The sequence below is a fragment of the Trachypithecus francoisi genome, unplaced genomic scaffold (assembly GCF_009764315.1).
Source record: "Trachypithecus francoisi isolate TF-2019V2 unplaced genomic scaffold, Tfra_2.0 Lachesis_group6, whole genome shotgun sequence".
Taxonomy (NCBI): domain Eukaryota; kingdom Metazoa; phylum Chordata; class Mammalia; order Primates; family Cercopithecidae; genus Trachypithecus; species Trachypithecus francoisi.
Window position 1 is genome coordinate 45,290,820 of NW_022681471.1, and position 12,696 is coordinate 45,303,515.

Here is a 12,696-nt window from a genome sequence, read left to right on the forward strand (position 1 = left end):
TCAAGCTACAAATAAAAGCTACAAGCTTTTATCTTTTTTGAGAGTCAGCTTATTAGTCCATTATTACCCACACTTACTCTTTATTCTTGTTATATTCTCTGCTTACTCAAATATGCCATGCTATTTCATGCCTGGATACCTTTCCATGTGCTCTTTCTTACCTCTGCTTGGAATGCCCTTCTTAGAATGTTGTCCATTGTAGAAATACTATCCACTTGAAGTTGATCCCTTCCTGCTTTATGTCACTATGTACCTGATATATGCCTTTATTTTTCTATCTTTAATTTTTATGGGTACATAATAGAAATATATATTTATGGGGTGCATGAGATATTTTGATACATGCATATAGTGTATAATAATTACATCAGGGTAAATGGGATGGTTTCTATCACCTAAACCATTCACCATTTCTTTGTGTTATGAACATTCCAATTGTACTCCCTCGGTTATTCTAAAATGTACAACAAATTATTGCTGACTGTTATCCTTCTGTTGTACTATCAAATACTAGATCTTATTTATTGTATCTAACTATATTTTTGTACCCACTAACCATCCCCACATTTCCAACCCCCCACTGCCCACTACCCTTCCCAGTCTCTGGTAACCATCATTCTATTCATGGTATATGCCTCTAAATATGTACTTACCATACTGAACTACAGTGATTTATTAGGTGTCAATCTTCTTTACTGTAAATTCCTTGAGGACAATTGATTGTTTATCATTTATTTTTGTATCTCTAGTATTTAGGACAGTCTGTGGTGTGTAGTAACTTTCACTAAGTATTTAAAGATTTAATAAATGAAGAAACAAAGAGAAATAAAGGAAAGAAAGAGAAAAGGAACAGTATACACGTGACAAAGTGCCATAGCATCAACAAATGTGTTATTTGCTGCTGCCTTTCAGTGGTGTCCATGACTTATCCCAACCTTCTGAACTTCTAGTAGACTTATAATTGTTTACACTGAGTTTAATTCTTAATAATAAAATTAGTTCATTTTTGTTAGTTTTGTCTCCCCAGTTGATTATAAAATCATTTGAGAGAAATACCAAGTCTTCTGTATATACTTACTGAGTTTTAGATAAACCATATATTTCCATTATAAGGTATGATTTAGTTTCTGAGATTCTTCATTCAGGATACCTTTATTATTAAAACTAGAGGCAATTTTTGCATGAGAGAAACGGTAAGGCTTGCAACAGTTTTATTTATTTAGGGTCTAGAACTCCTCCAGAATTTAGAGCAATCCCCAACACTACACATCAAAAACACAATTTAACAATAATTTAAGAGAGAGGAATTTCAATATTACTAGTAAAACCCTGGGAGCTAATTACTTCAAGATTACTTGAAACCTTAACTCATTAGAGTTTGAAAAATCTCCTGAGGTACTTAAAGCCACTATTCCCATTATGTTACTTGATTCAGTTGAATGTCTTAGATTTTGCTAATAAGAGAAAACCTGAAGTTCATGCAAAAGAGAAATTCCATTTATCATTTGCTTAAGGAAAAAATATTACGCATCTCCCATGGGCACCACAGTATTCTATAATGTATTGTAAGAAAGGAGGAAAAAAAAATAGAAACAAAGTTAGTTCCTGATCTCAAAAAATAAATTTTTAACACAAGAATTACTTGTTAATGTTGCTAAAATGAATCAAATTCCACATTCTAGGTTAGGCCCAGATTTTTCAACAAGGTCATTATGAGGATGAAATAAGCAAAAATAAGGTGGTATCATTGATATTGTTGGTATTGCTACAACTGTTATACAGAAACAGTGACGTGGTAAAGGATGCTCTCAACATTCTGTAGCGTCATTCAGATAAGAAAGCAAAGTAACATTTTAGATGTCTTTCTTAATGTTTTTAATCAGAAGTCAGATCCCAAAATTAGAAAATCCCTTTTTGTGGGATTTAACCACATTGTAAGCTTAGTCATTATAAGAAATACAGAAATAAGAGATAAGACAGATGCGGGGAAGGAGATATTTCATTCTGATTGCCTGTCAATTCATCAGAAGTTAACCAATCCGTTGGCATGCATGGGACGGAACTAGGATGAAAGAAAATCCAGTCCAATCCAATTGGGAAGTTTTAATAGCAATAAAATTAGAAATTGTGCATTGTGTCATATGATTCTATTATGTTTATCTGTAAATCTCATACAAATGTGTAAACTTAGTTTATTTTGTACAAGTTAACAATTTTAAACTGTCTATCCCATTATTCCCCTAGTACCTGAAACATAGCAACCATGATTTTTAAAGAGTTTACAACCTTGCCTACAATATTATGTATACAATAGTCAGTCAATTTAGCTACAACAGTCATATAGAAAATGAAGAAGGGGAGGAAAGGCTTACCACTAGTTCACTGCAACAACCTGTTGAGGAGTCCTTTTTTGACAACCCTAAAAATATATCTTCAGTTCCCACCTGCTGTCTGAATATAATCTCATACCTGAAAAAAAATCAATGATTATAGGGACTCAGATGAAAGAGCAATTTCCTGTCAAAGAACAGAAAACTAGAAACTTATGAGGACATGCTATTAGAAAAAATACAAAGACTAAATAAATAAAGTGGTTGCAGGTCTTCAGGCATATAATAGAGCATAAAGGAAAAGAAGTCTAGAAATGTGGTCAAAAATAAACACTGAAAAGCAGGATTGCTATTATTTTCTAAAATAAACCTTTAACTGTTTTAGAGCTAGACAAAATAGATTGAGGGAACTTCTAATAAGATTCAAAGTAGAAGAAAAAAGGGAAAGTCTGTTCCTGAAAAGCAATGGCTCAGAAAAATACTGAGTCCATAACCTAGGGATTGATAGAAACCTTCCTCTGCTAAGTTTATACCGCAGAGCAGAGGAGAAAATTCAGGTTTAGTACTGTTTCTGTCATTAACTGTGGACCTTGGTCAAGTCACAAACTCATGGGGTCTCAGTTTCTACATTTGTATGATTTATGGGAAGGAGGGGTGAATTTGAACTAAATGATCTCTACGGCTAAAATTCTACAATAGAAACACTGGTAATGTAGTCAGCACAGCTACACTACAGTGCTTAAAATCTAGTCTTACAGAATTCTGAATTTAATGAAAGATTTCCTGATATTTCACCCCTCACATGACAATTCACAAATCATTCCTCCCTCCCAAATTTGGGCCAGGAATAGAATGGTTTATAGAAGCACCCACCACAAGGTACCCCATCTCTTCGGATAGAATGAAACAAATACTTACAAATTATTATTATTATTATTTTGCTTAATGCTACCTTAACGAAGAAATTGTAAATCTCTGGATAGTAAGACTAAAGGACTAGATTGAACTTCTGACCATTTGCCAATAGGAACGCCCAAAAGTAAAAGAGGGATTTCTCTGAGTTTGAACATGGCTAACAATAAGCAACCATTTGCTATGGGACACTTTTCTCTTAATAGGCTATAACATCTACCAAGTATTTATGAAGGTGAAGCCAGGTTAAAACAAACAGAAGGGATTGATCTATATGTTCATTACTCCTAAATGGATTTGCTCAAGCTCCTGCTCTTATCCTGAGCTCCAGACACAATTTTCCAGCTGCCTACTACATAGGTTTGTCTGGATGTCCCAAAGACAACTCAAAGTGTACATATCAAAAACCAGCTAGTCATGGTGGCTCTCAACTGTAATCCAGTGCTTTGGGAGGCTGAGGCAGGAGGATTGCTTGAGTCCAGGAGATTGAGACCAGCCTGGGCTACACAGTTAGACGCAGTCTTCACAAAAATAAAGTGTGCACCTGTAGTCCCAGGTACTTGGGAGAGTGAGGTGGGAGAATTGCTTGAGCCAGGGAGGTTGAGGCTGCAGTGAACAATGGGCGGAGTTGAGGGGTGAGGTGTTGGCGAAGAAAAAAAAACAAATTTAGTTGAGCGCTGTGGTTCACGCCTGTAATCCCAGCACTTTGGGAGGCTGAGGCAGGTGGATTGCTTGAGGCCAGGAGTTCAGGACCAGCCTGGCCAACTTGGTGAAACCTCGTCTCTACAAAAAAATACAAAAAACATTAACCAGGCCTGGTGGCATGCACCTGTAGTCTCAGCTACTTGCGAGGCTGAGGCAGGAGAATCGCTTGAACCCAGAAGTCGGAGGTTGCAGTGAGCCGAGATCACACCACTGCACTCCAGCCTGAGCAACAGAGCAAGGCTCTGTGTCAGGAAAGAAAGAAAGAGAGAAAGAAGGAAAGAAGGAAGGAAGGAAGGAAGGAAGGAAGGAAGGAAGGAAGGAAGGAAGGAAGGAAGGGACAAACTCACAGATTCTTCTTAACCTATAATTCCTATCAAAGTTAATGGCATTATCATTTCCTCAGTCACCCAAGCTAATAACTTCAGCATCATCTTTGATGCACTCCTCTCATCAATTTTATCTAACCAAATACCAACTTTTCATTCAAAACTCACTCAAATAAAGACCCTCATACTTCTCCCCAAGGCCAGTGCCTTAGCTCAGCTCCTTGTTGTTTTTTTACTTGGCAACTTGTGATTCTTCTTTTTTGAAATGTTTGTTCATATTCTTTACTTATTTTCCTCTGTATCCATTGAGAAATTTTAAAATGTATTTTCATAAGGTAAAAGACAAAGATTTAAAAAATCTTATAAAGCAATTTTCCTCATAATAACCTGAAGTTATTATTCATTTAAAGCTTTCATGGATGTTCTATCTACCTAACATCAAACATCAGGATGAAAAGGGAAAAATTACTCAAATTTGAAGTTTGCTGCATATGGATATTTGACATTTGTTAGACAATATGACAAATAAGTGACTTAATTATTACTTTTCATATGGATATGTGGGCACTATATAAACATAACCTCAAATTTGCTCTCTTCATTCTCTAAGAAATGTTTTAAAATCTCCTTTGATTTTTTATGAGGTTTATGGTCTTGACATTGTTTATTTGAAAGCTGGATACTTCTTTCTAGTTAATTATGTGCAGTCTCCCACAGCTTCTATTTTCAGAACTTATGTAGAAGATGGAAGCACGGAGCTTTTTGTTTGTTTGTTTGTTTGTTTGTTTGTTTTATACTGGATAATTTTGGCTGGGCGCAGTGGCTCATGCCTGTAATCTTAGCACTTTGGGAGGCTGAGGCGGGCGGATCGCCTTAGGTCAGGAGTTCCAGACCAGCCTGGCCAACATGGTGAAACCCCATCTCTACTAAAAATACAAAAATTAGCTGGGCGTGGTGGCATGTGCCTGTAGTTCCAGCTACATGGGAGGCTGAGGCAGGCGAATCGTTTGAACCCAGGAGGGGTGCAGGTTGCAGTGAGTAGAGATCGTGCCACTGCACTCCAGCCTGGGTGACAGAGGGAGACTCTGTCTCAAAAAAATATATATATATATAAAATATAAATATATAAATATTTTAAAAATATATAAATATATAATATATAAAATATAATATAAATATATATAAAATAGATATATAAATATATAAATATAAAAATATATAAAAATACATAAATATATAAAAATTACATAAATATATATATAAATATACATATTTACTGGATAGTTTTGTATTCAGTATTAGAAAACTTGTCAGATCACTTCCCATAGAAGTCTTTAAAAATTTATATAGTACATTATAATTTAGTAAGTGTTGGCTTTGTTTTACCCTGCTATTCTAAATAGTCAATCCAAATTTTATTTCAAAATACATATATGTAAAGCTTAGTCTATTTGACCAATAATTTCATCTATGTATATAAATATATTTTAAGGTTCATTAAAAGTATGAGTGCTTTTAAAATCATAATAAAAGGCTTTTTATAGTAATTATAAATTTCATATTATAACTTGATTGTATTGGAAAGGCTACAAAGCAAGTCTTGAACCCTGCTTGCAAAACACACTGAATACTAAACATAATCTTAGAATGTCTAGTAAACAAGTCTGGGTAATAATTGATAATTGTAGAGAGAACATAGCCTTTTACCGAAATTGTGGAACATTGAGTAATTAAAAGCAAGTCCTTGACAATAAACATGGCATTGTAATTTAGTTTGTATGAATGCTTGCAATTTAATGGGCTGGCTTTCTCCAACTGCTAGTTCCACATTATACAGCAAACTGACATTAAATATAAATGTATAATGGAAATGACTATTTTTCATTTTTTGCTAGATAATAACTGAAAGGAAGGTGTTATGCTTTATTACTTGTTTCTGCTCTAGAAGGAAAAAAATCATCAATTACACATGCTTTCTGTGTGTCACTGTAGTTTTATCTTTTATGTGGTATGTTACTTTATGAATCTTGTAAAAATAAAATGCTATCAGATGACACAGCTAACTTAAACTCCTAAAGACATTCCTGGCTTCATTTGACTTACTCTGGGATTTCTCTAACATCCCACATATCATCATGTTCTGCTCCTTCTGGAACCTCTTCTGAATTCCAGATGTCCTCGTTATTTTCCTCACTGGTTTCAGGGTTAACTGTGAAGAAAGGGAAGATAAAGCTGAAGCTCATGCTTTTTCCTTCTCTAAATTGCTCCTGTTCTTCTTCACACTCAGTTTGGGATCATTGAAATAAAACATTATTTGTAATCACTAGCTTGTTTTCTGGTCAAAACAAGCTAAATTAGTAACTACTGACTAAATGTTTCTATCAATACAGAACCAATACATTATAGAATTGTAATAATAACTGTAGAGAATTTGGCAAAAACACATAAACGAAAAGAAGAAAATAATCTACAATCCAACTGCCTGGAGATGATCAATGTTAGTATTCTGGTTATTATTCTGTTGTATATCATTCCAATCTCTCTCTCTCTCTCTCTCTCCATATACATATGAAAAGAAATATTATACCTTTTTCCAGAAACATAAATAGGATTATATTTAAAAATGTTTTTATGTAAAAGAAAAAATCACAACTACAATCAATCAGATGTGGAGAGAAATGTCTTATCTTGCATTGTTTTTACTATACAAAAACCCTTTGATATCTTTTCCATGCAAGCATGACATAATTCTCAAAATAATAATATCAATTGAAGAAACTGAAAGCAGTGGATACAATGATCCTTTTTTAGTCCAGGATTTTCCTCATGTAGACACAAGCTTTAAAGAAAATCTCTATCACTTGTCCTTTATGCAGAGCTGAGCATGAGGTTGGGTTTCTGCATGTCATCTTTAAATGTTTAAAAGTGGATAGGCTCCATAGGCATGCAAAAACCCAGCTTACATTGTTTTAACTATTGTAGCATCCAATGGAGACCTGCATTAGGTGCAGAACACTGCTTTGAGTCATTTTAAGCATTCCCAGAAATGTACCCAATTGTCAGGTTTTCAATTCTGGCAATTCTTTTGAAATTACCAGCTTCTATCTAGCATGGGCTTTGTAAAGCCTAACTACAGATTTATATATAACATTTTACATATGAATCATTGCCTTCAGAATTTAAAGATTATTAGACCTACATTATCAGAAATACAGGCAGCACAGAAATACATGAAATGTGAACTAGTCTGCCATGGAGCGAATATCTCTTGAGTAAGGCAAATAGCCTCTTGAGTATGTATAGCAATAATAACTGAAATTTTAAAACCATCCTTAGACCTCATTTTAGCCATTATTTTAAACATTTGTCCAGACAAATCTTTTGCAATTAACTAAAATGATGAATGAAATTCACTTCCTCTCCCTTCTTATCCTCTGGTTAATGGCGATCATGACCAACAGAATTAAAGCTTTTTATATTTTTAAAGATTTGTAAAATGTTCAACTCTGTAAAACTGTATAGCTCAAAATGCTGGGGAAATGTAAAAATATTATTTAGCCTCATTTATTGGACCTGTTTTTTTTAAATAAGTAAACTCAAAGATGTCAATGTATAAGCATCTTAATGTAAGATAAAATTGTGTAGTTGCTTGTTTTATTGTCTTCTCCAAAAATCTATTAGCTCAATCAGAACAGGGACTTTTTCTGTTTTGATCTGCATTGTAGTCTCAGAGATGGTCATACTGCCTGATACATAATAGGTTCTCAATAAATATTTATTAAATAACTCAACGAATGAATTCCATGAAATTGCTAGAATATAGGAAGGTAGAATGTAAAGAAGCTAAGCATCTTGGTAAATAGACCCTAAAAAATAAAAAATGATCTAACCACACATGACTTTCTTGGTCTTCTATCTCAGAAAATATGCAAGGAATGTGGATAATTCAAGGCAAATATATTTCCATTATTAGAAAAACTATTTACCTGCAGTAGTAGAGTAAAAACAGCATCTTTATATGTAAATGGCTATTCATCATTTCCACGATTATTTTAGTTCACCTTTTCTCTTTTTAAAAATTATTTATTCATTTCTCCATTTTTAATGAACAAATAAAAATTGTATATATTTATGATATACCATATGATGTTCTGAAATATGTATACACAGTGGATGACTAACTCAAGCTAATCAACATATGGATTACCTCACATACTTATCATTTACTTGTGATGAGAATACTTAAAATCTACTATCTTAGCAATGTCCAAGTATACAATACATTGTTATTTAGTTCATCTTAATAAACACTAGTATTAGTATGTCTTACTGTCCCTATAATTTTTCTACCAAGGAAAATATTATATTGATCTATACTGCTTTGTTAAATAACTTACCTTTGAGTTCTTCTATTTGGGGTGGTCCAATATTCCCAGGACCCATGGCTCCAATAGTAGATAAACCATTTGTCTGAGGGAGGAGAAAAGGTTCACTATTCTATAATTAATACTTGTATAACCTATATGACTAGTGATACTACAAATTTGATAGGATTTCCATCAAAAAACTCATGGAGCTTTCCAGTTTAATTACCCATCATTGTTATACAACAGAAAGACAGATGCCAAGTACTATTGTGAATATGCTTTCCTTGTTCTTTCAAAAAGTCTTTGGTTTAATAGACTCTAGGGCAGAATTGATCTTTGGTCAGGCTAAATCCCTAGTTCCAGCTCAGTGACTCATGTATCACTGGGATAGAGGAATGAGCCACATTCATCTCTATGAAGGTTAGAACCAAGTATTAGTATAAAGGCATTGACACTTTTGGGGTTTAGCAGTGTCTGGTTGTAGTCAGATGGAGGACAGAGTATGTGAAAGTTTTATAGAAATAAAAACTAACACTAAGCAGAAGCTAAGTATTCAGACTTCAAATTAATCATTCAAAAGCCCTGATAACTGCTTTTACTTTTTTCCACTATAGGTATGAAACACTTCCCTGTCCCACCGCCTCATGACACTGAACTAGTGGATTTAAACAGCAACCACAAATTAATAGTCTCTAATACATGCTGATGTACTTCAGTCTTCATAAAAGTTTATTTTTCCATCTTCTGCACAAGCATGCACATCCCCAAAGGACTTGCCCTGATTCACCAATACAAGCAATCTTCGTTTTTTCAACTAAGTATAACACATATTACACTATTATTATAGCGACACCACCTCATTGGCCTGTCTCAGGGATTTTTGATATTTCAAGAAAATCCCAATTTCTTACTAATTGTTTTTGCTGATGTCATGCCCTGCAGCACCAACTCACTCCACTGCTGGCAGTCAAAAAATTATTATCTTCTTGCCTACTGGCCAACTAGCACCTCTATCTCTCTTTTTTCAGGCCCCTGTCCTCATCTCCTAAGACTTTAGACATGTACAAAAGTTAGAATGTCTTGTTTGGGCAAGGAGAGTAGTGTCTGTCCTTGAAAGCTGATGGAACAGCTCACGTGGGTCTTTATTATGTGAAACTATTCCAAAAGTTACAAATCAGAAATTAATCTATAATATCTCAAAAGTGTCTGAGACAGTAACTATTCCTTTCCAAAAGGTGTTCCAAAAGTGCTGTGTCTGCAGTTAAGGCATTACAGGCATTTTTATGTGAAAATCCCAAGATAATATTTGGGACTTTTTTTCCCTCTTTTTAATCACTAAAGTCATATAAATGTGTAGTACTTTTCTTAAATTATTAATCATCAGAGCAGTAATAGTCAATCAGAGTAAAGCATTTCTCAGAACATGAGGGCCTCTTGTTGAGTGCTGCCTTCCACATAAAATTAAAAGCAGTAGAAAAAAATCTTGGACTTTCATGACAAAAATTGGTATACTCTCCATGGACAGTGATTGGCTCAGAACACATAGGAATTTCAATTTATTAATTTAATGAAAATAAATGATTAAAAATAAAAATTTCAAGTTAAAAGATGGAATGGGATCATAAAAACATTAAAAACCATCTGGCAATTGTTTTCTGTTAGAACATCATTTGAGCCTTTACCATTAATCTACAGCCAATTATCTGAGCAATTTATCATTGCAATTCATGCCACTTTGTAATATGTAAGACAGAACATCCTCGTTATAATGTCTGTGAAGAGCAGTGAACCTTATTTCCCACAGGCCTTAAGATCCCCTCATGGATTTGAAAAATGACAGACATTCTCTCCCCAATCTCCCAGATTCTTAACAAGTCATATAGAAAAGGGATAGTGTAAATGAAGCAATGTGTATGCAACTGTTCTCTTGCTGTTTTCAGAGAGCATATTTTCAAAAACACATCACTCTTGTAATCATCCCACAGTTCCCAAGATTAATACATGCTAAAAAATGAAAAGCAGTTTCTCTCCTGGAAAATGTAATAGTTCATTAGAAACATTAATTATTCTCCCACTGTTCTGATACTCTAATTTTGTGTCCTCTAATGATATCTGTACTGTAGTGTCTGAATGACCAATTATCTCAAAATTGCTTATAACCCAGATATACAGAATCATACATTATTATAGTAATTTTCCTTTATAAACTGTACAACTCAGTAATATTATGTTAGTCTCTAATCTCATAAGCACTCATCTTTCCTCCTAGAAACACCTCTAGATGCAATAAACACCTCCAACCATTAACACCAATGGAATAGGCTCTGTAACCAGGGTAAATCCTTATGTTTGAATCTGTCCCAGTTACAAGTTCCACTTCACTATATTCAAGGTCACTGTTTCTCAAATACTTGATATACTTTTTCTATATGGCATAACCTTACCTTTCCTAGCATGTAGGCTCCAGAAAATTATTATTCTGCTACTTCAACTAAGGTAGCAAAAATGAGCTTGCCTTCCCAACTTCACTGATACATTGTTCCTAACTTTTTCTCCTGTGTCCTGTTTGTTGTGTATAGCCAATGCTGTCCTTAATATCCTGATGTTCCTTTGTTCAGCCTCTACTAAGACTTTTCCCTGACTAAAACTTCCTGGTTCCTGATCCTGGCTCCAAGCTGATTCAGTTCTTTTACAAATCTTATTTCCATTTCACATCTTATTTATTCTGCCCTATTCCACCTAAGCTCTTCCTTAGGGTGGTACCTCAGTTCAGTGTCAGTCTGAGCCACTGAATTTGCTGCCTGTTCATAGCTTGCTTTTTTCTCCACATTGTGGCAAAAATAAATTTTGGGAGGAGTAAATTGATATATACGTTTGTGAAAGATGATTTATTCATGGTAAATTTGTCATATAACAAAACACTTCATTAAAATAATTTTATGCAAATTGACATATTCTGTTATAGTATGGGATTTTTTGCCCCAAATTTTGTTTGCCCTATCATAGGCAGTCTGATAGCCAAGGCTCACTGATAGTTAAGAAATAGGAGAATGGAGAGAGGGGAGTTATATAAACGTGTTTTAATTGTTCTGGGAATACTGGCAGTAACCTTGGAGTGGTAAAAGGTCAGTTCAAGGAACTCTTCTACCTAAAATGAAGCCCATCTTGCTACTGCAAGCCTTCCTGGCATTACTTATCCTGACCCCAAATGCTACTCAACTAATTAGACTCCATAACTTTATTTGTGCATTACTGGGAAGACAATCTTGGTAGGCTGAAGCTAGTTTGCCCTATTATTTGGCTCAAAAACTTTCTGTTCTGCGTCAATGTGTAGACAAATTAAAAAATTAAGGGACTGGTACTTGGGGGTCCAATTAATACTGTATAACTGAAAATATTTGTTTTATAGAAATATCGTCTAGGCTTAAACAATCCTAGCTACCACTCTGCAATGGTTGTCAGGCATTCTTTAGCCATAAATATAAATGACAACATTTTGAAATGTGGCTATTGCTACCATAGTTACAGAACTATTTTCCTATTCAGTGTTCAGGTGGTTTAGAAAAATATAATTATGTTTGCTAGAAATGTACTAGAGGTTACATTGTCATGCATAATCAGCCTTGTAGCTTCCTATGAATGTATCAAATGACAAAGCTCTGCTCCCACAGCTAGGTGGGAACAGGTTGTTCAAATATGGTTCCACAACTTCCCATAAACAAAACTAATTCAACTGTAAGTATATGACCACCTGTCCATAGTCAGAATCATCCTCTTCTTCAGGATTAAGTAGCTTAGAGAGGCCTTCCAGAGCTGTAACTGAAGAAACACTCTCAAAGTCCATATTTTCTGTCTCCATATTTTCAGAATCCATATTTTCAGATTCCACTATCTGAAGAAAAAGATAATCAGAAAGAGGTATTTTACTTTTCTGTTTTATTTAAGACATGAAGATGTTTTATTGTCATATCTCCCTTCTTCCCTCGGTCACGCCATTGGTTCTTATACTTCCTTGGAAATCCTTTTAAACTCCTTCAAATATATGTATTTTGCTAA

The 12,696-nt window shown here is 34.4% G+C and overlaps 1 protein-coding gene across 1 annotated transcript in view; it reads right to left on the reverse strand.

The window, feature by feature from the left end:
* DNAAF6 (dynein axonemal assembly factor 6) overlaps window positions 1–12,696 on the reverse strand; it is a 32,028-nt gene that overhangs the window by 18,274 nt on the left and 1,058 nt on the right. Inside the window, 4 exon segments of the mRNA XM_033201372.1 lie at window positions 2,373–2,469; window positions 6,377–6,482; window positions 8,671–8,743; window positions 12,392–12,532. Coding sequence (XP_033057263.1) covers window positions 2,373–2,469; window positions 6,377–6,482; window positions 8,671–8,743; window positions 12,392–12,532 — 417 coding nt within the window.